Below are 25,273 nucleotides of genomic sequence, written 5' to 3'. Positions count from 1 at the left end.
GAAGGAACATTGTAGATCATTTTTGATGTGTAGCTACTACTTTTGTGAGGTTTGCGTCACGACTGAAGATGCTTTTACTCAGGATGCTCTTTGATACTGAATAAGTGTGTCTTCTTCAACAAGTTGTGAGACATTCATTTGGCACTTAGGAGCTGTCTGATACCTCTTCATCAAAACCATATCCAACTTTAAATGTTTGATTCCACAATAACACGTTAGTTGATGATGTAAACCTCAACATTTTACCATTTGCTGAAAAAAAAAAAAAAAAAAACTTTCAATCGCTGAATGTAAAGACAATGCATATTTATATATGGAGGAGAGAGACTCCTATAAATAAACAGCTAAAATTAAGTGTCTACCTTTTGTTTAGCAGCTTGAGAAGTCGTACTTTTCACTGGTCTCAACATTATGGTTGTGCATAACTACTGTGTGTAGTAGCTTCACGGTAGTGTAACTAAAACAGTGCATTTACAATTCGGTTGTGTAACAATTTTAATTTACAGAACATTGTCAAACTGCATTACATTTAGTGCAAACAATAACACTTCTGATGTACAACTTAGAAATGTACAAACTGTGTAGATTACTGACAAAATATCAAAATTAAAAACACTAAATGCATTCTTCAGTGGACACTGCTTGTAGATCTAGCTCTTGTAATCATCAGTAAAACAATTATCCAGGTCTTTCCTAACCTCTAACCATTTGGACTGAAAACAATGATGGTTACATTTTTAACCATGCAGAACTACTGCTTGCAAAACTCCCAACTTTTGATGGCATTAAAGACAATCTAGAGTAAACTTGAAAGTTTGAGGTAAGACGATGTGAAATGCTGACCCTTTACTCCATACTTCATGTCAGTGTTGTTAAATGCACATGTGGTGGCTGTACAGTAAAGAAAGCCAGGATTTTAAGGGGCCATCCTGGTGTTTAAGGATTAATGGGGATAGTTTATCAGTCAAAGGGCAGGAGCCCACTGCAGTGTAGTGTGGCATGTGAAATATACTGTTAGAGTATGACAGGGAGTGAAGGTGTACATCATTGCCTACTCAACAATTTACAGCTTTCTTATTCTGCACAATAGCAGCACAACTAATACACAAACCTGACACTGATGAATGGTTAAAAAAAAAACAATCTAGGGTGGATAGATGAAATGGATCTACTCATCTCTCACTGAAAGATAGGAACCTTATCAGACACTATGGCTGGTCAATTGTACACACCTGTCATAGACTGTGAAATGAAGACTGAAGACAGATACACAGTGACAATAGACCGCAACTTAGTATCTATGCAGTCAACTACATCAAAGACATCCAATTGTTGATTATTAAAATTATTGTCCAATGTAGGTTAACTAGATTTCACAATGTTCTTTACGCCCCCACATCAGATTTTATCAGCCCATTAGAGTCATCAAATTCAAGAGTTTAACAGTCAATTCACATTTCTCACATTAGTAAACTAACTGAAAACATAGTCTAGTCTCTCTGTACAACACATTGTGTCAGTGGTGCTCTGAAAGCTGCTTTATAATAATCTAGAAATATAAAGATTTCAAAGCTTTAGGTTCTGACCCTCCATCAAACTGCAGAGTCATCACTAGAGGGACAGGAGAAGGCAAGAAAGAGGAGAAACTGTACCAGACCTCATCAGTGCTTATCCTGTCATTATCTACTGTCCTCTCTCGTGGTAGTTACTTTAGCAGCAGCAAAACAAGTAGCTGTAATACTAGTAATTATAGCAAACCCAAAAAGTCAAGAAGTATGTAATCATAACAAATGTACAAAACAATTTACAAAAAAAAAGCAAATAGCTGGTAACTCCAAATCAAAAACCACTTGAATTTACAGACCAATGTACTCATGACCTACAGATGGTATTAGGCCATTATTATGTAGCTGACATGACAACCACTGATGGTGGAAAGCCATAAAACCTGTCTCCTCTCCAAGTGTCCTGTGGGACGTCCTGGATGATATGGTGTCTTACATGTTTGAAAACTAAATTACACTGAATGGGTCATGTAGCTGAGAGCCTGTTAGACGCCGAACAAACAGAACCTTGGCCCTGTACAAACCTAAAACAAAAAGGATTAAAAGTCAACATCCCAGAAATGACAAACAATAATAGTGGATTCTGTTCATCTGCTGACTTTTTCCATGGTTCAGAGTTGTATTGTGAGAACCATACAGGAGATATCCCATCCACAGACAGTGTAAGTCATGTTCTGGTTACCTTTTTGTGCTCAGAAGAGGATTGGCTTCCCAGCAGTTTTCTCTTGGACATAAGACGTGAAGCGTCTGAGAAACTTTGGGTACTCTCTCTTGGCCACGGCTCTGAGGACCGAGGCTGGAGCCCAACCTCCTGGGTTAACTGCAACCACACAGAGGAAAGTTATCAGGAAACTGTGTGTACGTGTTAACGTGGTATATTACGATTAATCATAAACCAACGTTGTAAAGATTGAGTACACAGACAGAGGTCTAGGTTTCCCTCTTAATGAGAAATGATTATGTAATCATTACTTATTCATATGTACTCTTGTGTCGTGCCAATAAAAAGGCTCAGGATTCCTTCTGCAGCACAGCTTTATGTCACAATCTCATCTACAGGGAACTGGGGAAGGGAAGAAGTTGTGCAATTTTGGTCTGATATTTCTAAGACAAGCATGCAGACCATCAAGCTCTTATGCTAATTAAAGCTGTGCAAAGATCATTCTGCACTGGCTGACATGAGGATTTTCTGAATTATTTGAGTAATAGCTTAAGTTAAACAATAAGAACTTAGTAGTATGTGGACATCAGATGTGTTATTCACAGTAATAATTTAAAAAAATACATAAAAAACAGGCCCCTTTAGATGGTTTAAACAAAGACTAAGAATTTACATAGCTACACATCTAGGAAATGTGAGTTGAGCTCTAGATAACATTACATATTACTTTCTTTTATTAACAAAGACAATTTGCCAATGCATTAGCCTGACTATGCTTTTTTTAAATTCTCATCTGTAGTCTAGAAAATTTAGTGGGTCTGACCCAAACTGATTTAAGATTAGGACTCAGTTTAACTCTTCTGCTGTCAGTAGGCTTGATGTTAATATAAAGCAGCTTATAGTTAGGTAATTCTGATGATAGAAAGGCTTTGTTCAGCAGCCTGCTCTTGACATGTGCACTGACGCTGGAAAACTTACCATTAGCAACGTAGGTGATTTTACAAAGGATGTTTTCCCTGCTGATCTCTTTGTCACCTTCTGGAGGGCTGACCAGTGTTTGGCAGATCATGGCAACATTGATTTTGGCACGAACACAGCGGTTTGTGGGCTGAAAGTGAAACAAAAATGTAAATGCAAATAATTCCCAGAACAAAATTTCACTTGAGATGATTTCACAGAGCAATTCGGGTTATGATGTCTAAAACTATTTGCTCCTTCAATTACGTTTACAACAGAGCCTTGCCTGACTGAGGGATATTTATCAGTACAGTTACTCAAATGCATTTTTGGTCACACTACTTAGATATCTCATGTATTGGTAAAATGTCATTAAAATAAATAAATAATAAGATAAATATTAAAAAACAGGCCAAACAGTGTATTCTCTGAATAGTTTACAGCTCACTAAATGCTCACTTGCTATAGAGCATGATAAGAATAGGGGTGATGCAGGAAATCTTACAGGGGCATTTTCGTGGTCCACAGAAAAGTTGCAGACTAGCCATGTATCTGGATCATTTTCGTTTGTTGCCAGGACCTTCCTGATGGCTGACAGATAGAGTACGTCCCTCTGAGAGGCAGGCCAGACTCTCTGGAACACAACCAGACAGTTTGTTTGGTAATCCAATAAGCAACTTTTTGGCAATGTCTAAAACTGCCATGTGGTCAATTTACCTTGTGTGTCTGGTAAACAATGATGGCATTATCGGAAAGTGTTTCCACAACGTTGAAATTTTCAATGGTCGCTGAGGAAGGAAGAATTTATTATGGTCAGAGAACGTCAAACTGTGTTGATATGATGGCGATTTCTGAAACAGTAAACTTACTCTCCCAGTCCATTCGGACAGCTGTATCCCAAAAGTAGCGGCAGACCTCATGACCTGTCACCTCCTTTACGGCATGTGTTGCTTTGAGAGGATCCAGCACAATGCCGTTCTCCTCCACTTCTCTCCTGTACACCTGAGACAGAACAAAATTAGTTCCTCCCTAAACATTTAATAAATCATACTTTTAATTCTACCAACTGATAACTGAGCCTAATTTTCCAGTTTAAAAACTTAAGAACAAGGGACATTTTGGCTTATAACATGAATAGTTTAAAAAGTTTAGAGATTTTCTCTGTTTCCGAGCTATCAAACACTGTTACAACCACAGGATCTATTAAACAGTAAATGGGCCTTAAATAATCAGGGATGTCAACGAAGCGAAATGATTTCATAAGCAGCCACTCCTCTGTACTCACCTTCATCTCACCTTCTTCTATTACCAGCTGCCAGTTGGCATCTCCACCCACATCCTGAAGAGAGTAAGTCATATGATTCTGCACCATTTCTTCCACCTAAGAGACAGACAGATACTGATTAAATTCACGCTTTACCGTTCTTTACCTGCCTACTTGATGCCATGCGTTGAAATGAAATATACTGTATTAGGGATCTTACAGTCAAGTCTAATGATTTATAGTCTTGGACAATCAATACACACACAAAGAGGTTTCATCAAATCCCAGGCTTGCAGCATTACACTTAATGCTGACAGCCTGTCAGCCATTCCAGAATATTCACATTCTTCCAGTTTTATTTGCCTTAGTGCATCACATATTACAATAAAGTGCTTGATGTGAAAATGCACAACATACTACACAAAGCACAAAAACAAAACAAAACAAACAAAAAAAAAAAACAACAACACACGTTTGTGAAATCCTAGTAGGATTGGTTAGTAGACATGCTCTCATGCTCTTTGTTCATGCTCTCTCTGACTGCGGTGAAAAGTCAGTATTTTCAAATGCAGGCGCACTCTTGACTAAATACAATACCTGGGCACTGAATCTGTGAATGTCATCTGAAGCACTGACTAGCTCAACGGAGGACAGGGAAGAGGAATGGCTATGAGGCTGTACAGCAGAAAGAGGGTTTGGAAGAAAGAAATAAGGAAAAAAGCTGAAAGAGGCACCGCTGCAGCAGGCCAAAGCACACAGTCACAACCTGCTCAAGCAGCATTTTCATATGAAAAGGTTATGTACAGTACAGTAAGCTCTCAAAGTAACTGCAATAAGCACAAACCAATTCTCTGTGAATAGAAACAGATGAAGCTTGGACACATTATGTGAACATGTAATAAAAAAACTGGTTGTAACTTGACTGGACACATAAATTGTAAAGAGATGCAGTTTGTGGCCTTAAGAAATTCAAATGGAAATGTTGAAGAGAAGATAAAGAACGTATTGAGCACCTTTTTGGCAAATCTGTGTGTACCAATGGTGGAGAAGATGTCTCCAGAAGGAACCGGAGTTATCCGAGGTATTCTGACTTTCTCTGACTGGCACTAAAGGAACACAAAGAAGAGGTTAGGTAGATTAGTAAGATACACATTTAACATTTAAAAGGCAACATCTCTGTATATTATGTATGTAACTGTGCTTAAATGATTTTCCCACAGGAAGAATGAGACAGATGAGGAAGAGAGGAACAAGAGATTCTCTATGCTTCTAGACAGACAATCAGAAATAGAAAATGAGAAAAATAAGAGAAAATGTACAGTAGGTCTTCATCACACCTGCTCCTCCATCTTGTCTTGTCTGTCCAGAGCCGCTTCCACTGCATCAAAGAACTCATCTTCATTGATGAGACTGTTGGGCCCTTCCTGTGAAGATGCAACAAAAAAGCGTTGTCAGATTTAGAGTTGCAGAATGTCAAGAAATCATTTTGTTGTGGTTTATCTAACTGTTTTTAATCCATTTGTCTACTTTCATCTTGCCTCGTAGTCTGGGCCTCCATAGTGTGACTTTTTCTTTAGTTCATGCACAGCAGACCTGTAGGCATCTTCTACCCTCCTCCTCTTCTCCAGCTCCTGCACACACAGAGAAAAGAGTTTGTTGCTGATTAAATAAATAAGATTTTGTGTTACAGAATCAGAAAACAGAGGAGAGCCTGAAAAAAAAAAGTGGGGGTTGGGTGGGATGGTGTGGAGGTCTGCATGTCAGACAAACCCACCACATAAATTGCATTTATTGTATTGCATAAAATGTATACATGCAAACAGGTTTTACATGATTTCTCATACCCTGTCACAAAGGACCTTGAAACAAACGGCTGCTAAAGAGAGGCTGTGTCATATTTGCACCATCTATTATTTAACAGCAAAGCAACAATTTGGCAATATTTGCTATCTGTAAGAGAAAATGAATCCAAATTCAGTAAAATGTGCTAGGTAGACTTAGTTCTAAAGAAATTACTCAACAACTTGGTGCAAAAAGTAGCTCACATCTCAGACAATCTGTCCACAGTGCAGCAGGATAAAGCAGGTAAATGGAAGCAATTGTGCTTTCCAGAAAAATACTTTAAAACATGACAGAAAGAGCCAGGAAACCAAACGAAAGGAAGGTGTGGACGTACAGAAGAAACAGGGGTGATCCTGTTTCTACTCTATGTAACCACTAGACAGAGACCTACTATGAATAAGAGGCTGCAGGTTTGTAGAGGAAGCCATCCTTGGGCCTGGTTTGGTCTGATCAGCTTTGGTCGCGGAGGATTCCACAAACTCCACAATGAAGTCTGAGCAGTCATTTTCTAATTCTCTCTCTGTACAAGTCTGACGAGGTCTTTCTTGTTCTTTGCAGTGTGTGCTCTAAAACTATTTCTATTTCCTACTCCACATCAGCAGCTAAACACACATAACCAAACACAGATAAGGCTGAGATAGTTTCGCTCCAGCAGTCCAACTGACTGGAAACACTTCCAGGCTTTTGTAAGTTTTAGGGTTGGGCAGCATGCCTTTACACACAGAAGAAAAAAAAAAAACACAAACTGGTTTGGCAACAACTGATCAATGTCATAGGAGCTCTAAAGCACATACCTTTACAGACACAGACCGCTCTGTACAAAAAGCAAAATCAATAAATGAAAGTGTGTTATGGGAACTCCAATCAATCGTGAAAAACAAATGATCAAATAATAATGGAGTTAAAGTTCATTATGGGAAACAGATACATTTGTGTGAGCAGGTCTGCCTATTTGACTAAGACTTGTACATTCATATTTTATTCATATCCAGTAATACTAACGGTTTTTCATCTGGCCTACACACTTTGAGTACTTTTGTCAATGCAGACAAAGCACACAATGTCTTTTTTAACACTACTAAAGGAGATCTGAACTACATCCTGAAGAACTGAGGCTGGTCGAACCTGTTCATTCAAACAGCTTTTTCAGTGTGTAATATTTAGAGTGATCTATTAGCAGAAATTGAATATAGTATTGCTAAATATGTTGTCAGTGTGTAATCACTGGAGAATCTCAACCATTAAATTTTCTTAACTTTAGAATAAACTTTTTATATTTACTTATGGAGCGGTTCTCCTTTCATGGAGGCAGCTATGTTGCACGGCTGTGTTTTTCAAAAAAGCCTAAGACGGACAAACCAAATACTGACTCTAGACAGGAAATCATGACTGTTTTAAAGGTGACGACTACCGTGCCCTTCCTCAATCCTGGAAATGCAGAAAAGTTGCATTCTGCGATCTCATTACTAGATGCCACGAAATCATTCACATTTTACACATTGCATGCACCTTTAATTAATACAGTGGGTGTATTTTACAGAGCCAACTCCATTAAATCATCTCCTAGTTTTTCCAAAACACCCACTGTACCTTTTTAATTTTCCTATCAACATGAATACCTGAAGACAATCATGGCTAAATATTTGGACATCAGTGTTGCACCACAACCTCATCAGCCAAAAACAGATCCCAAAACACCAAACTCTTGTTTAGATCTAAAGAGAATAGAAGGCAACTATTAACGCCTCAGCCTGTGACACTTCCACACAGCAGTGGCTGTGTCAGCAGAACCAAACTGCTTATTATTCACATGACACCTCACACATTGTGACTCATTGTGTGCAGAGCAAGACTGTACCTTGTCCAGTCTCTTCTGCCAGCTCTCCTCTCGTTTGACCATCAGTTCGATGCAGTGGGACAAGGTAGAGAGGATGCCTGCTGTGGTAGCTTTGAAGGTGATGGCCTCACCCTTAAAGTCAATCCCATTCATACCTTTAGGACTGGCAGGGGAAAACACTGGTGCAGACACACATACAAAATAATAAACCTAATGGAACAGCTGCTGGATGACTTGAAATTTGTAGCTTTACATGCAAAGTGAACTGAGAAACCAAAATGATTTTTTTTCCCACAAACATTTTCAAATCAAGCAGAAGCATCTGCAGGTAAACTCACATTTCTCTTTGCTGCCATTGTTGTTGTGACTATATTCAACATCAGGTCTTGTGGTGGTAAGAAAATCATCTTCGTCCTCCTCTACTACTGGTGAGAAAATAACACTTATCTTAGATCCATCAACTATTTTGCTGTTCTGTTAAGCACACTTATTTATTTATATAAAAAACTATAGATAATAGACTATAGTTTTTAATGAAAGGGCTTAGTAAGCATTTGCACTTCCAGATTCACTTGTGCTGAGTCAGTTTTCCCTTTTCTTTAGTGTTGATGATTTAACCAAAAACGTTAAACTACATGTTCATTTAACCTAAAGAGTAACTTCAATAAGAAAGCACTTTTGAAGGCTATAAAGGGGTTTTCCCTCAGAGATTAAACAACCCACAAAGTGCCCTGTGAGTGCATATTGATTTTTTTTCAGTCTTACCAACCAATCTTTTGCAGCTTTAATACTCTATGAACCAACGTTTTCTTCTTTCAGTAAACATGACTAATACTGTACCTTCTTGCCATGTCAACAAATCAGATCCAAACATAATTAAAACAGAACAAAAAAAACAAAACAAAAAAAACAATCCATTTAAATCTCTTGAGACTATATCAGCTTCATAATAGTGTAATAATGACACAGGTTACCTCTGTCTCTCTGAAATTCATCTTTGGAGACAGCATCAGCACATGAATCAAAGTATTTTTGCAGGGTGTCCACTTGTCGGCACAGAATATCCCGGAATGTTTCCATTTCTGCTAGCTTCTCACGCAACCTGTGGCCCTTCTGAGCAGAGAAAAATCAAAGAGATGCAAACAAAGAAACTCGCAAAATACCAGAAAAAAGATTGTTTTCATAAGGTTAATGATCTGGATGGCCTCTGAAATACAACATCAATTGTTTTGCTATTGCATATTTAGCATGATCTGCTAACATGCCTTGCAACACGTTCAGACCCTCTTTTTACCTTGAATGAGGATGTTGATGTGGCAGACAAGGCACTGGCTGCGGAGGTGAGCGACAGCATGGAACCATGGCGCCTCAGACTGGTTTCTGAACCATAACCAGACTCGGCCTGCAACAACAAATAAGGGACAAAGACGGAATGAAGGAAGGTGTGAGTATGATGCAGAAGACGTGAAGACAGAGGGAAATAGAAGATGTGTGGAGAACAGAGAAGCGAAGGGGAGTGAGCAGAAGATCAATAAGTGCACAAAATACATTAAACAATCTGCAATATAATAAGAGCATCTGCTGTTCAAAACTAGACAGAGATAGAAAGAGAAACAGAAAGATCAATTCCAGCAGCACTGACCAATACTGAGCTGGATGAGAGAAGGGCCTACATCTACATTTTCTAAGTGGGACTGGTGCTGACAAACAGACACATAGTAGCCTGATAGCCAGTAGCCTGATACCAGAAACAGTGAAATCAATTTCACAGTATAACAAAGTGGAGAGACCTAGGCCTGACTGAGACTTTCTGGAGGAATAAAGTGTATTAGGATGTACAATACAGTGTGCTGTCTCTTGTGACATTATAAAACAGACCTATGACCAGGCAGCAGGGAGTGGCAGTCATTGCAGTTGTTGCAGTTAACAGCCAGCTTACAACTGGGTGACGCCTGGCAAACATTGTTAGACACATTTGCATGCACACCCAGTAAACCGCACCAAAGCAAAATATACCTGTTTGTTCCATGCCTCCCGCATTAGACAGACAGCAAAGTCACGACCTAATATTACATGCAGATAATGAGCTCTGCTGTAGGTAGTTTCACTATTAAACAAAAAAACTAAAAACTCCATGTTTGCTTTTAAAGGGAGTGTTGTAATATTGAGCTTAACATGACACATTTAATGATTGCATAACAAGTGTAGTATCAAGTATCAAATAATAATGTATGAATTAGAACCAAAATGAAAAACCACACATAAGGAAAAAAAAATCCAATAAACAGGGGGTCATTACAACTCTACTAAATAAAAAATTTGTAGTTTTACTGTGTAAAGTCTGACAATATCTTGAGATACAGCACATAAGAGAAGCCCAGACTTGAAGTGGTTTAAATTTCAAAAACAAGACACTACTCAGTGTCATCCTGGACTTTGGCTTGTCACATTAGTGCAGCTAAATACAGGGAAAAAAAAGACCTTTTTCAGTTATAAACAATAAAGCACCTGGAACAGCTGACTGCAATTTGGACACCTGCGTCCACTGACTTAAACTATATCATCATCTGTGTATCTGTGCACTCTACAGTATGTTTCTTGCTACAGCAAACCAGGCTCTAAACACACACACACACAACAAAAGTATTACCTTTTCTACTTATTGACCTATTGACATGGCTGAGGTAGTGACGTGGGCAAAGAAACATTTAACACAAGATGACTACTGACTACAAGCTGGTCTTAAATCTGTTAAACTGGACCTGGTTGACTATAGTTTATTTCTTTGACCTGACTGAGATAATCCATAGGTTACTAATATCGTCATTACTCTACTCCTACTTTGGGCAGAGACAAGCAGGAAAGAGGCAAAGCAATGCACTGCAATGAAAACCACCTGTGATAAAGCCAGAGACTGCGATGTCTGGTCAGCCGCATGACATAACCATGCAAACTAACCACCCACTCACACACAGCGTATGAAATGGCATCTTGTGCCCACAGGTTTGTGGTGGTACTAGGATAGTGTACCTGGCCATAGCAACCACTGGTCAGTACTTCTACACATCTGAGCATATTGCTGCTTAAGAAATTACCTCTCATTAAAAGTTTGGCATCTAGCACATAAATACAAGCTTTATTAAAAGAAAGTGACTTTGTGACAGTGAAAAATAGCATGCAAGCAAACAGAAAATTAGAATTTATGCACCGTATGGAGAAAGGCAAAGACAAGCCATGTGCATTCATCATTTATGTCATGACTCAGGCATACTAAATAAAGACTTCAGTGATAGTGACAGTGAGCAAGCAGCATACCAGCATGCTATAAGCCCACCATTCGGCCATTCCAGCAGCCAAAGCAGAGCAGGATACTGGTGCAGTCCCGGCGGTTTGCTGGCCCCAGCATGGCCCAGACTCTCCCCAAACACTCCCAATGTTCTGAAAATTCAGAGGCTTTAATCCAGTATTCCCGTTTCCCTGGACACACCTCATTGAGGAACAAAAGAGGAGCAGAGGAGGTGGTAGTGACGAAAAGCCATACAGGTTCAGCTTATCTCATCTAGCAAAAGAAAGCAGCGACAAGAGAGGAAAAGGAAAGATAGGAGAAATCAGTCTTTGGCTCGGTAGCACATAGAGGAGAGGCAGACATCCGATGCTCCGTGAAGTAGAAGTGAAGGACTGAGCCAAATTAGAGGAGTATTGCAATTCCCTGGCAGTGCGAAGCACGTCTGCTTTCAGTCTCTTCCTCTGCAGACACACTCATGAACTCAAAAACACACGTACATGCACTCCACTCGTACTGCGTATATATATATATATCAACAGACCACACACCCGAATATGTGAAACCTTTTTGTCTTGTCCATCATAATGGCCAGCATCCATCACTTAGCAAGCAACTGTGACTGTGTGAGTTTGCATAGAGGAGAGACAGTGAGAGAGGGGTAAAAATGATGAGTGCATGCATTAGAGAAAGAAAGAGAGAGAGGGAGATAGAACGTGAGAGGGAGATGGGAGCTGTCCAGAGCTGTTTGTGCAATAAACCACTAAAATACCAAATGGGTGGGCGAGTGAAGCAGCATGTATCAGGTACATCATGACAGAGAGGAAGACAGGGGGTGGGAGGCAGAGAGCAACATTTGTCTGGTTCTTTCACTTTGCTCTCCTTTCATCCGTCTTATCCTGATCTGCTGATGTCACTTTGTGAAGCCTGATCTCAGCCAATAGTTTTCAGACTGTGCCAACAACAGCCCTGAAGGAGTTGTGGAAAGCTTCTAAAAAAAATAAAGGGGGATTTCACCATTCCCTCCAATATCACACCTCTAAATCTGACAAAACACAACAGCCAGCCTCATACAATCCTGATTTTTGATGCTGTAAGAATGAGTGATTAAAAAATGTATTATTCATCAAGAGCTGCACTTCCCTACATTTAGAACAAGTTCCCACCACCCACATGACACACCCACACACAAAAACACAAATGGACCTGCAGAAAAACTACTTTGCCCACTGAACAATAACAGCCTCATTTAGCAATATGTGTATACAAATTATGGTTGCAAAGTATCTCTTAAGAGCCATTTAAAAGCTGCAATCGGGGCTTGTTCAACACATATTAAAGCACATTTAGAAGAAAAATAAAGCAAACGTTGTTTTCACTCACAAAGTTAGGTAACATTTAGGTCTAGGAGAATTTTACTGATACTCTTTCCCAGAGACCTCTTCAAGGTCAAATATGCAAAACACAGATTATCTGTGTTTCTCACATCCTCCTCACATTTAAAACATTAGTGCAAGTAGAGTGATTTGTTCTTTCTTTTTTCTCACTCTGTACCCCGGTGCACCCATTTTTAACCATTAAAGGAGACTTCTGAAGAACTGATAAAAGAGAATTTACCCAACGGATAGACATGGAGATAAACCCAGATTGAGCCAAAAATGCTTGTTTAAAACTGATACAAAAAAATAAATATAAATGTTTTAAATTGTTTGGACCTGAATTAACTGTCCAGAACTTCACTGGAGCAGGTTGAACTAAACAAAACTACAATAAACACTTACTGTAATGCTTACTTACTGTAATAAAAAAAAAGAACTACAAATGTTATATATTTGCAGAACAGTGGTACATGTAGTATAAACATGTGAGAATGTGCTGAGGAAGGCTACTTGTTCATGCTCTTTTAGGTCCAATAACAAAGATTAAACCAGGAAAGGGTGGACACTGCAGGATGCAAGTCCTTCTTTGTCCAGTTTGGGGCAGTACCAACACACTAACCTAAACCAATGGTGCAGGTAGTACTGCACTAAACCTGCTGAGGTTACTGTAGGTCACAGTCCAGACGCAACCCTGAAATACTCTCACACCACTGTTAATGGACTAGAGACCTGTGGTCACTCTCACACAGTTGCCAGCAGCACCAAAATCCAGCAGCACTAATAAAACTAATCCTCAGCACCATTTTAAATAGAATTCGTGGGAAAGTGATTGTTGTTTCAAGAGGGGTGGTCTATCAGCTATCTTGTTTTTAATGTGGCAATCACAATCAAGAAGAATACTATCCATTACATTCTATAATAGCTATCCATTTCACTTAATACATTAAGATAACACATTCATGTGTGCAAAGTAAAACGACACTGATTGCTAAGTTATGTACTTTCTGTAACGTATAAACAAATCAGTATGAACTAAAAGTAAACAGACATTTAACTAGTTAAATATTTGTAACATAATAATACAAACTGAACTTCTAATTCAGTCAAGTATAGCCAGTGCTGTGAGTTAGTTTATGTTTTATATCCTGATAAAAACTAGAATGAAGTAAAGCTGATTCTTTGTCTTATTTTTAATAACTGTGTGTGGTGGTGTTTTTCAGCCTTTGTCTCAGTGTTTCCACCTTATTTTATTTTAAGATTAGAAAATATAACCTTGCCTGGTCTACTTTATCTCAGCATGTTTAAGACATAATCCTTAAGTGTAATAATGTAATGTAATACAGTAACCCAATGCATCACTGATTAAGCATGATGGTAACCTAACACAAGGCCCTTATTAACATGACACCCTCACAGTGCACATATAAACACACAAACACATCTGACACACTGACTATCTGTACTACAGCACTTTTTCTGTAAACCAAGACAACATATTCAACCTGCTTTACACAACTTTTGCTGTGAACAATACATCATTCACCAGACGTCTATACAGAGTGAACAGCTGCCTGGTATCTGATGACAGGGAATACCCCACCTCTACACCTCACTCCTCAGATTCCTCAAATTCTCAGGGTAAAGGGCCGTAAGTGTGTGTGCATGAGTGCGTGTGTGGTTCACTGCTCTGCCCCACCCAGCTCACTAAACAAAACAGATAACTCCCCGTTTCTGAAAACTGCTTTAACCAAAAATTGAACCTGAAAAATGGAATAACGCAAAATAATGTTTTCAATGATTACGCAAGCCAAAAAAAAAAAAGAACCAAATATTTATTATATGACTGATACATTATGGCATAAGAAAATTTATATATCAAAGACAATTTTTAAAAATGCCTACACACAACAGGGACGGGATTCAGGCACACTGAGCATCTCTAGCATTAATTTATCAGCAGAATACACATGATTGCTTGCAGGTAGACAATAGGTTTATCACAAGAAAGTCTGTATAGTAAGCAAACCAAGGTGTAAAGAGACGCTAGCAAGAACCCACAGAAAATTTCTGATAAAGAAAGAGAAATGTGCAGTGCTCACCTTGTGCAGCTCGATGGACTCAATCCACTGGAGTCTGTGCTCAGGATCCTCAGCTCTGAGGTACCAAACACTGTCATTCACACTGATGTCAAAACGACACTCGTCAAATTCATGAGGCTGCACAGAAAGAAAATATGACTCATGAATAGTTATTAGGCAAAGACAAAAACAATAAAATTGTTGAGAGAAATCCTGCTATTAATACTATAGAGTCTTCTGTTTATGACACTGGACGACTAGCGATGACAAATTCTCAACACATATGGATTTAATCAGTCAGAAAAACCTCTGCTGCACAATAAACAGGAATTTTAATTAGAAACTGATGTCTTATGTCTGCAGGCACAACCATTTACAACCATAGTGTTGTGCAAAATAAAAAGAGATATCTAGCATGTCTTCTATTGAACCTAGGTCATCATAACCTTTCCTCCAACTACTGGGACAAATCTTTCAACTATTTCACGCCCCGATTCCACAATGCAACACCACCTAGCTCCAAACACTGACCAGCCCCTAAACACGTGCACCAAAGAATTCCCCCCATTTCCTCAGAGACTGGAATTTGACCACTGCGCTCAGCTGAGATCTGCTATCCAAAGGTTCCCAACAAGAAATAAGACACACTTGATCTCCACCCTGGTTTTCTCCACAGCTGCTCTATCAGCTGACATGATCTCATGTTGTCCAAGTTTAATTAGATTTTCTGAATGACATTCATGTGGCTGGTTAATTTGCTGCCACTGACTAAAAACAACATGCTCCAACTCTGAATGCAGACTAACAGCATGCAAACCTTTATGCAACACTGTCTTAAAACTATAATTCTGGTGTTACATTTCACAAGTTGCATATCTGACATGCTGACAGGGGTAAGTGGTTTTCCCTGAACCTTAAATGCTTTCTATTACAGAGGCAGGTGTAACATCCAAAATCAGTTGCAAATGTTCACTGTATCGAGGGGTGTGAACTTGCAACTTCAAAAGCATCCAGCCGTGGTATCATGGTTTCTCCACTCCACTCTATCTTACTCTGCTATTTCAGATATGGCCCATAAACCTCTGCTTTTACAATCCAGTTTATACCTTTTTCATCTGCCTGCAACACTCTCTTTTCCCTTGTGCAAGCACTACTGTATATCAATGCTGAACTGGCTTTTTTTTTTTTTTTCCTTGATCAGGACTGTGGGATCTCCAGTGTTTAGAAAGACAAGGTTAACAGTAAAACACTCATAGTCGTAGTTCACAAAAGATATTTAAAACTCACGTTTCTATGAGCTGTCAGTATACTAGTGTGTGCATACATGTTTACATTTTAATTAGGGTTATATTTAGCACAAATACAAATACTGTAATTGACAAAAACATAAATAAATAGATATGATGGGAGATTCTGATAAAAGGCCTATGGCCTATGATATATATATATGTACAGACAGTAACATTTCATGCACATTTTGCTTTTCTGTGAGGACAGTCTGGCATGTGTCTGCAGCTCCATAATGTGTAACAGCCTGATGTTAGGCAAGAAGAGAAGCAGAGGCTTGTTTCTGCATTCCTGACTCCTCATACCACAGTCTCCTTAGAGAGCACTGGCTTTATATATTTAGGAATAACGGAGAAGCAATAAAAAGAGGCTGTATGGGTCACACTGCTCTAATTATTAGTGATTATATTAAAACTATGTACACTCTTAGTTAACTTACTAGAACATAATTACAAAACACACTGAATACCATGTAGTGATCCTTTAAAGTCTGTGCAAACACAGGAGTGCACACTAAAATAACCACTGTTACATGACACTGTATATGTTGTGGTTTTAATCCAGTTTCGAGTCATATAATCCTATTGCACAAATCACAGTAAAACCATTTGTTTTGGCCTCTGCACTGGATGGCGTTATGCTCAGAGAGAAAAGTCAATGTTTAACCAGGGTGCAGGATTTTACCTTATCTCACGTACAGGAGGTCTACATAAGTCTAGACTGTACAGTGTTGGACAAATCTTACATTTTAACCATAGGGAACATCAATTTCATGCACCCTGTAAAATAACAGGCTGGAGGATGAAACATGAATGAGAGTGTGTTTGAATGACTGCTATAGCAATGTTGCCTCTGTCTGTTAAAACAGGTCTGAATCCTATTATCAGCTTCATTACTAGTTAATGTTTACCTTTGTAACTTTGGAGAACATGGACTGAAAAAAGCTCAACTTCGTGCTAATAAAAGGGAAAGACAGGATGCTATGAGACCTCACTCTCTCAGAGCTTGAACAGGTGTTAGTTTCTATATGTGCATCAGGGCAGGAATATTCCTTCTGCTAAACACTTACTGTGATCACAGCCTTGCTGAGGCACAGAGATCCCCTGCAGCCGTACTCCCGATCATCCTCCGACTTGTAGTAGCTCAAAGTATTGTTTTTCAACACGACCCATCGGTCCTGCCATCCGTGTATATAATTTGTCCACTGTAAACACACGAGGAGAGTAAGACAAATCAGCAGCACATCATCTTTTCAAATGACGTGCATGCAGAAACTAATTCAAAGCAGCCCAACGTGCTCAGAAGTTATTTCTGCAACACGAAAACAGTCTGGGATCCAAAGTGGTTCACATAACTTTACCTTGCTTAGAACGCCCCCGAACTCCACAGGCTGTCCGGATTCTGGGTCCACATCGTCATCCGAACCGGACGAGGAGCTCTTTTCGGACATTTAAATCCAAGCTTCACCGAAATCTTCGATCAGATTTTATCGACGGAAAGACGCAGCCTAACGCCAGCTCCTGGATTAGTTTAAAAAGGTCAGCGCAGCCAAACAGATGACAGCTTCTTTAACAGCAAAAATACGTAAATTAGGCTTTAACTGAGTCTATAAATCATCAGCTGGACAGCTTCGTTTATCTTCAGCCGTCTGACAGGTCTGAACCAGGCTAGTTTTTCTTGTAGCAAGGCATAGTGGAGCTGACAGCCGAGTCTCAACTTCTCGGTTTTGCGGGCTTTGTTTTGAAACTGACGTCGAATACGAATGAGACTAGCTAGTTAGCGTTAGCTGTCAAACGACGCAACTAGCTAACACAAACTTAACCAGCAACTTCTCACCGGTGTCGTTAGCTGCCTTAGCCGCAATCGACACGCAGCTGAAAAGACCGCTCGGTAGGGGAGGCCTTTCGTGCTGTCGCCGTATCTTAAGTTGACTCGACAAATGACGAGCAACGGACTGTAACGCCGCTGTAGTTCCGCAGTTTAGTTAGCAACAGCGGAGACGGACTAGCTCGTCTTCGGTCGGGTCGGGGCGGAGCTCCAGCCACGCTTCACTGTGTACCTGCGTCAGGCTCCCGCCATTACCGTCACACCGGAAGGTAAATGTACGCGCATTCAAATTAAAAGCTATATCTTTTCCATATCGTGATCGCAGGCCGGTACAGACCCCAATGAAACCAGTTTCACACTACTATCAATGTTATTTTAATTGGTCACAGCCTGTCTCGTAAATATATATAGCTAAAGATATTTAGCTTCAGCAATTTTATTCAACATTTACTGGCATGAGTTTAAAGCGTGCACAGGAAACAGTCGTTTTATTTTGACTAACTTGACTTGTATTTTAATGCGTGTGTAATTGTTTTGTTTTTATTGTAATTTCATCTATAGTGATCCAGGCTGAATTGATCCAGGAGTCCAGTTTTAATTATCTATATTCTCTGTAGGAGTCAGACTGGGTTGACTTTCTGTATATTCCTCGATCGATATGCTTTAAAACTGGTTACATTTCACAATATTTTTGTGCCCTGATAAAGCTTCAGTCATGAGGTCCACTTCGTATCAGAATAAATTTCCACTAGCTGTAAAAAATAAAAGGAAACTTGCTAAGATTCATCCTGGGTGTAAAATGAAATAAATAATAATCATCATTATATACAGGTTTAAAGGAAACCATCATTATAGCTTTGTTTTTAGAATAAACGTCTTCAGTGTCAATATGTTGTGACTCTTTATAACCACTTGGGGTCGCTGTCGTACAACTAGACAGTTTCTAAATCAGGACACACCATGTTCATAACTTTTATTATATGCTTGCTTTACACTTACTTTGAAACCTAAACGCATGTAAAATTATCTGGAAATACTTTGTGTAATTGAAGACTGGTTGGAGTCCCTCTATACTATATACTACATTTACATTTGAAAAGAAAATCAACAACAAAAAAAAGTAAACAAGACAAGCCCCGCCCTTTCCGGTGAGCGCAAACGTACCCGGATGTATTAATTTCAAAAAAACAGGGGCATAATGAACGTTGGACAGCTGAGCGATTTTGTGTCAAAAATTAATGATTTTTGTTCCCGTTCAGAGCGAAACGGTGCGTTTTTGGATTGTTTTTGGTAATCTGATCTCCCTAAAACGAGATACATATCATCAAATAACTTTCGAACAGAGTTTCGTGAGTTATAAATTGGACCATAACTTACTGTCAAAAAAAAAACAAAAACAAGCGACTGTTTCCCATCAAGGGTCCGGTCTTCAGGATGGAGGATGGAGCTGCGTCCTCCACAGGAGAGACCTTCCTCTCCAGAATGGCTCTCAACGACAACAAGGCTGGTATGGAGGGTCTAGATAAGGACAAGATCAACAAGATCATCATGGAGTCATCCAAGGTAGACTCTGAAATAGTCACTGACACTTGTTCACTGTGCCAGGAGTTTGTTAAACATCTCAACAGAAAAATGTGAAGAAAAGTACAGATTAGGCTGTGGTGCTGCGAATAAAGTGAACTGTGAAAAACAATGTATCATTGAATAAACAAACAAACCCTGTGGGGAATAAGTCTTGTGTTCTGCCCTTGTTCTTCCACTACAGGGATCTAGATTTTATGAGAATGAGATGAAGAGAGAACAGCAGGTGAACCAGCGCATTGAGAAAATGATGCAACAAAAGGCACAGATCACGGAGCAACAGTTAATGAAAGCACAAGCTCAGGTACCACATGCTGTGGACATTATTAGGGTTTGATTTCCTTTTACTGGTCAACTAAAAACACATACAGACAAATATTTTGTCCTGTGTAGTGAAGAAGCTACATTGCACACACTACGCTAAATTAGAGGTTTTCATCAAGTCTCTCTGTTTAGGTGGAGAGAGTGGCCTTGGCACTGGAGAGGAGCCGTGATCTAAGCCGTGTGATTGTGCACGTGGATATGGATGCGTTCTTCGCTGCTGTGGAGATGAGAGACTGTCCTGAGCTGAAGGATAAGCCCATGGCTGTAGGATCTATGAGCATGTTGGTAAGTAAAAATATTATCAGGGAAAAAGAAATATAGTAATTCATTACATAAAGCATATAGCACATAGCACTTCATCATAGATCTCCTAGCAATGATAGTTAATTTATATATCATTTTTTATTTTTCAGTCAACATCTAACTACCATGCAAGGAAGTATGGAGTCCGAGCCGCCATGCCAGGCTTTATGGCAAAGAAACTCTGCCCCTACTTAGTTATTGTTCCACCTAACTTTGATAAATACAGAGCTGTGAGTGATGAGGTAAGCGCTAAATCACTTGTTAATGCTGTGGAGCCCTTTTGTAGTTTCCTTCTTAAACTAACAGGCGCTCATAAATTTGTGTTTGTATTAGATCCGAGAAATTTTTGCAGACTATGACCCGGATTTCCAGCCAGTGAGCCTGGATGAAGCCTATCTGGATTTTACAGACCACCTGTTACAGAGGCAGAGCTGGCCAGAGTCGGCTCGTACACATTACTTCCGCACCAGCAGCACTGCCACAGGCAGGACTTAATTATACAGAAATGTAGAATTTTGCCACATTTACTGCAGATTTGAAAACATGACAGGAAATGTTTCTGTTTAATTGCGCTGTTGATTTTCATATACCAGAAATCCATGTGATTATTGTTTCTACAAAGGTGAACAGCAGATTGAGAAGCCCCAGGAGGCAGGGACAGAGCTGAGAGACCTCTCTCCGGTCTTGTTCATGGATAGTCCAAGTTCCTCTCTCTGCTTGGCGGGGTCTCAAGGTATTGATGGTGCTGGTCGTGCTTTCGAGGTGTTTGGGACTGTTGTGGAGGAGGCTGTGAGAGAGATGCGCTTCCGCATTGAGCAGAAGACCATGCTGACTGCCAGTGCAGGTGAGGGGAAAACCACTGTGATGTGATTAATAAAACACTATCCTTTATCATATCATATGTCATGATATAACAATTATTACAATTTCACTTGTAATGATGACACAAGTCTGCAAAGAGTTTCCTTCATATTTTGTTTAGAATTGAGATGACATTTTGTTTTAGTTTTACCAGCCCTTTGCAAATGTACTAATCAATTCTACAATTCTACACTATTCGCCTTTATAGGAATTGCTCCAAACATGATGCTTGCCAAGGTGTGCAGTGACAAGAACAAGCCCAATGGCCAATACAGACTCCCCTCCACCAGAGAAGCGGTGATGGACTTCATTCAGGATCTTCCAGTTCGCAAAGTACAGCATCCATTGCTTAAATCATAATATAAACAGAACTGGGATTGTTTTTAAATATTTAAGGAGAGACGTTAGAATGTAATCAGGGGTTTTTGTATTACTAAATGCTGATAGTTGTGGTGTAAAGTGACTAATGATGTGCTGTCAAATCTATGTTAATATTTAAAGAGTGTTTGACTGTTCGTTCAGGTTTCGGGCATAGGGAAGGTGAGTGAGAAGATGCTTAAGGCTCTGGGCATCAGTAGCTGTTCTGATCTTCGCCAGCAGATGGCACTGCTGTCATTGTTGTTCTCTGAGACAGCCTGGCATAATTTCATGCAGGTGTCTCTGGGTATAGGCTTCACATATATACGCAGGTATTGTCTAGTTCATTGTTTAAAAATACTCAGTGTAACTGAAAAGCAAGTCCGGTTTAAATGATTCTCACTGTCTTTGCTTTCATACAGACACGAAGAGAGAAAAAGCATGAGCACAGAAAGGTTTGTTTTAATGATGAACAAATAGAGACTGACATGGCTGAATTGATTTTAATATTTATCCTATTAATTCTTATTTTCTCTTCTTTGCTATTACCTTTTCTGACATTTATCTATACAGGACATTTAAAGAACTGAGTAAAGCTGAGGAGCAGTTATCTTTATGCAGGGAGCTGTGTGAAGACTTAGCAGAAGACATGAAGAAAGAAGGTCTGAAGGTACTGATGAGGGTCACCTTATTTTTCAACATACCAAGTTGTCTTAGTCGCATCTTTGACTACCTGTCCAAGTCGACCATGTGTGAATCTTTGCCATATTTGATGGTGATTGTCTCAGACGGAACAAGTATTGGGGATATCAGAACAGAAATGGACAAACAAAACAAAACAAACAACAAATACCATCTTTTTTTTGGCCTTTCAACAATTGTCCTCACTCTAAACCGAATCTCATACAATTACCTCGACTTGTTCATTCCTTTACGAATCGATTGAGAAAGGGCTAGATGGCTTGGCACGACCATCGCCCCCCTGCCTGGGTCTTGATGGGACCTTGATAGCTGGAGGAAATGGAGGGCCATTAAGGAGACAGCAGGGCCTACTATCAGCTTTGGAAATGTCTCCCTGGGAGATGATAACATTACTATAAAAGCGCTTTGTGGCGTGTTACTCTCAAAATGCATTCTGACAAATCAATCAGGGATCTGACAGATTATGCAGTTTTCCATCTCCCTTTTATTTATGCCCCTTCCATACAGTACCTAGTACACAGGTTGTGGTAAAGCAGACCCTAAATTACCTTAACTGTCTTTCCTAATATGTATTCCTCTGTTTTCCTTTATTTTTATGAAGGGAAAAACAATAACACTGAAGCTTAAGAACGTGAACTTTGAGGTGAAAACCAGGGCAATGACGCTACTGTATGCTGTTGCTACAACGGAGGAGATCTTTGCTGTTGCTAAGGACCTATTGAAAACGGAAATCGAAAATGAAAGCCCACAGCCACTCAGACTGAGGCTCATGGGTAATTAGATATAGCAATTTAACTGACATATCAATTCATTTATCTAGCTTGAAATAAATCTAAATGATCTGTGACACACTGCATGTGGAAACAATAACACAGTTGGCATTCATTTGGAAGTTTTCTCGAGTTAACTTTTTTTTTTTTTGTGTGATTGTAGGTGTTCGAATTTCTGCCTTTTCCAGTTTGGACGACAAAAAGCCCTTGCAGAAAAGCATCATTGGCTTTCTTCAGACAGGCAAAACTGACTCCAGTGACGCTACTCAAGGAAGACATCATAATAAAGAGCATCTTTCCAATCCAGCCATCCATATCTGGCCATTTATTACTGTTGACGCAATGCAGATGTGCCAGAAACAAGAGGAAGTTCCCTGGCGGAGTAAGCAGAGGGGGTTAGAGCAGGGGCAGAATAGTAAGGAACCCCCACAGTCTTTCTTTCAAAGGGCCCATGCCAAAAGACTGCACCTGCAAGCTGCACATTCAAGTGCACAAGAGGAGAGACTGAAGGAAAATGTTTCTGAGATTACTTCCACAGGCACTCGTGTTCAGAAGTTTGTAGAGTCATCAGCAAAAACCTCAGATTTCTTAGAAAATGGCATTGTTTCCCCCACCCATGCATCCACATCAGTGTCACAGAGCCTCACTTGTCCAGTTTGTTTCCGGCAGGTTGAAACAACCAATTTAAATGTTTTCAACAGACATATTGACCGGTGTCTCAGTGATGCCTCTAGAAATCACGACTCTGAGTCTGATTTGGACTCAGAAACTAACCGTGAAGAATGTGGAGTGGTGGACAAAGGGAGGGAGAAGTGTGAGGTTGAAGAGAAAAAGCCAAAAAACAGTGAAAACCTGGAGTCAAACAGGGTTGATCCTTGTTCAGCCCCACACAGCATGAAAAATGATTACATTCCTACAGTTATGTTGATCAATGGTGACGACAAAATGTCTCAACAGCTTCAGTCTCATAATGTTAAAGGCCCCGTCCTCACCTGCCCAGTTTGTCAGCTGACCCAGGACACCGATGACCTCGCCGTCTTCAACCGCCACGTTGATCTCTGCCTGAACAAGGACGTCCTACACGAACTTAGGGGACAGACATCTCTCATAAATCCACCTTCAGTTACAAAGAGCAAGGACACAGGTGAGTGTGTGTATTAGATGGGGCTGTAACAGTAACCTCGTCATTATTAATTCTTCATTTTGTTCTTTGTGTGTTTTGGGGATCCCGGGTATGTCAGTCGTAGCTAACATACCTGACATAACGTAGCTGTCTGCTGATGACACATACGATCCTTTTAGTAATGTCTATAAATTGTAGCTGTGTGACATCTGTGGAGTTAACAGAAGAAATGTCTTTTTGGGAGGGTGTCAGTGGCCTATGACCTTGTTATTTACTGACAGTGACATTGTGTGAGAGGTTTTTATCGATTTCTATAGAGGGAAGACATCTCATTTCACCCCACGGGGCTCCTGTTGCCCTGGTCTTGGAAATGGCTAAATCACTTTCTCACCTATTCAGTTTCTACAATGAGCTGCACCCTGGTTTCCTCTTAAACAAGAATGCCTCAGAAATTGTACTCTTATTTATCCCTGAAGTGGTGCTGCAATTGTGTACCCCCTCGGTGGGTGTCATTCATGATGGAGTTTTTCTTTTTTTTATTTTGTTTTTAAATCTATCCATGTTTTTCTTCATAGACAGAGGTCATCTCCTGCCAAGGCAAGCAAGTAAAGGCAAAAGCAAAAGGTGAGAGTCTTTGTTTTGCAGACCACACTACAGCAGGTACAGTGTTTTAAATAATAACAGTGTTTTTTGTTTGTGTTTATTTCATGTCCTAGACGGCAGTCACCTCCTTCTCCTCTTTCAAAGAGGGCTAGAGGTTTGGGTCATCCGAATACCATCGACAAGTTCTTCAGGTGACAGCCATACACACACCCTCGTCTGGAGGACATGGGTCTAAAACGCACGTTTCCCTAGTCCACTGGTTTCCTGGACTGGGTTTTACAGTGACCCAGTGCAAACTGTTCCTACAATCATCCCAAAGGAAGCAATATTCAGGGATTCTCTTCAAAAATCTGCTGTCAAGATTGTTGATACAAGAAACTAAGTATCTGCACTTATATGTCTTATTTGCTTTTATAAGCCATATACTAGACAGGAAATAATAAATGACAAAACAAATAATGATTATTTTAATTCTCACATTTTTAAAGTGATTTTTATTTACCCTATTTATCATTGCCAGTTTCATTGTCTGTTTTCTATGTTATTCATTGGAGCCTAATGTTTCTATTTTATTGTATGCTAAATAAATCATTAGAGTATTTATTACATGCAGAGGTGCCAAAGGTTCTTGAATGTATTTTTTTTAAAGTCATTTTCTGTAGATATTTA

The 25,273-nt window shown here is 39.6% G+C and overlaps 2 protein-coding genes across 4 annotated transcripts; one reads left to right on the top strand and one right to left on the bottom strand.

Annotated features, from left to right (window-relative positions):
- Nucleotides 1-477: 477 nt before the first annotated feature.
- On the bottom strand, nt 478-18,208 carry cert1 (ceramide transporter 1). 3 transcript variants are annotated; one of them, XM_026320760.2, is made up of 18 exons: nt 17,514-18,208; nt 17,223-17,357; nt 14,888-15,004; nt 9,421-9,528; nt 9,101-9,239; nt 8,465-8,551; nt 8,148-8,305; nt 5,986-6,078; nt 5,785-5,871; nt 5,461-5,553; nt 5,045-5,122; nt 4,469-4,564; nt 4,053-4,185; nt 3,901-3,971; nt 3,689-3,817; nt 3,205-3,334; nt 2,248-2,385; nt 478-2,089 (listed from the first exon to the last, which is right to left on the bottom strand). In XM_026320760.2, the coding sequence occupies exons 1-17, from the start codon at nt 17,601-17,603 to the stop codon at nt 2,258-2,260; spliced, it is 1,872 nt and encodes a 623-aa protein (XP_026176545.1). In that variant the 5' UTR covers nt 17,604-18,208; the 3' UTR covers nt 478-2,089; nt 2,248-2,257. The 3 variants fall into 3 exon arrangements, with proteins under 3 accessions (XP_026176545.1, XP_026176546.1, XP_026176547.1); XM_026320761.2 differs by having other exon boundaries at nt 8,465-8,548; nt 17,514-18,206; XM_026320762.2 differs by lacking the exon at nt 5,045-5,122 and having other exon boundaries at nt 17,514-18,205.
- A 614-nt stretch (nt 18,209-18,822) lies between these two features.
- On the top strand, nt 18,823-25,212 carry polk (polymerase (DNA directed) kappa). The gene is made up of 15 exons (XM_026322627.1): nt 18,823-19,248; nt 19,400-19,543; nt 19,746-19,865; nt 20,018-20,170; nt 20,299-20,430; nt 20,522-20,672; nt 20,811-21,032; nt 21,258-21,382; nt 21,572-21,738; nt 21,829-21,861; nt 21,980-22,076; nt 22,710-22,881; nt 23,042-24,022; nt 24,577-24,625; nt 24,718-25,212. The coding sequence occupies exons 1-15, from the start codon at nt 19,219-19,221 to the stop codon at nt 24,797-24,799; spliced, it is 2,658 nt and encodes an 885-aa protein (XP_026178412.1). The 5' UTR covers nt 18,823-19,218; the 3' UTR covers nt 24,800-25,212.
- Nucleotides 25,213-25,273: the final 61 nt, after the last annotated feature.

Source organism: Mastacembelus armatus, chromosome 9 (assembly GCF_900324485.2).
Source record: "Mastacembelus armatus chromosome 9, fMasArm1.2, whole genome shotgun sequence".
NCBI classification, from domain to species: Eukaryota; Metazoa; Chordata; class Actinopteri; order Synbranchiformes; family Mastacembelidae; genus Mastacembelus; species Mastacembelus armatus.
This window is presented reverse-complemented; position numbering and strand designations above follow the sequence as displayed.

What these genes read in the sequence shown, in the direction of transcription:
- cert1 (XM_026320760.2), bottom strand. Translation starts at nt 17,603, where the DNA reads ATGTCCGAAAAGAGCTCCTCGTCCGGTTCGGATGACGATGTGGACCCA. An exon ending in GGCAGAAGAGACTGGACAAG is followed by an intron (nt 6,079 to 8,147) that starts GTACAGTCTTGC and finishes CTGTGTGTGCAG; the next exon opens with GAGCTGGAGAAGAGGAGGAG. An exon ending in AAGACAAGATGGAGGAGCAG is followed by an intron (nt 5,554 to 5,784) that starts GTGTGATGAAGA and finishes GTGTTCCTTTAG; the next exon opens with TGCCAGTCAGAGAAAGTCAG.
- polk (XM_026322627.1), top strand. Translation starts at nt 19,219, where the DNA reads ATGATTTTTGTTCCCGTTCAGAGCGAAACG. An exon ending in TTCCCGTTCAGAGCGAAACG is followed by an intron (nt 19,249 to 19,399) that starts GTGCGTTTTTGG and finishes TTTCCCATCAAG; the next exon opens with GGTCCGGTCTTCAGGATGGA. An exon ending in ACTCAGACTGAGGCTCATGG is followed by an intron (nt 22,882 to 23,041) that starts GTAATTAGATAT and finishes GTGTGATTGTAG; the next exon opens with GTGTTCGAATTTCTGCCTTT.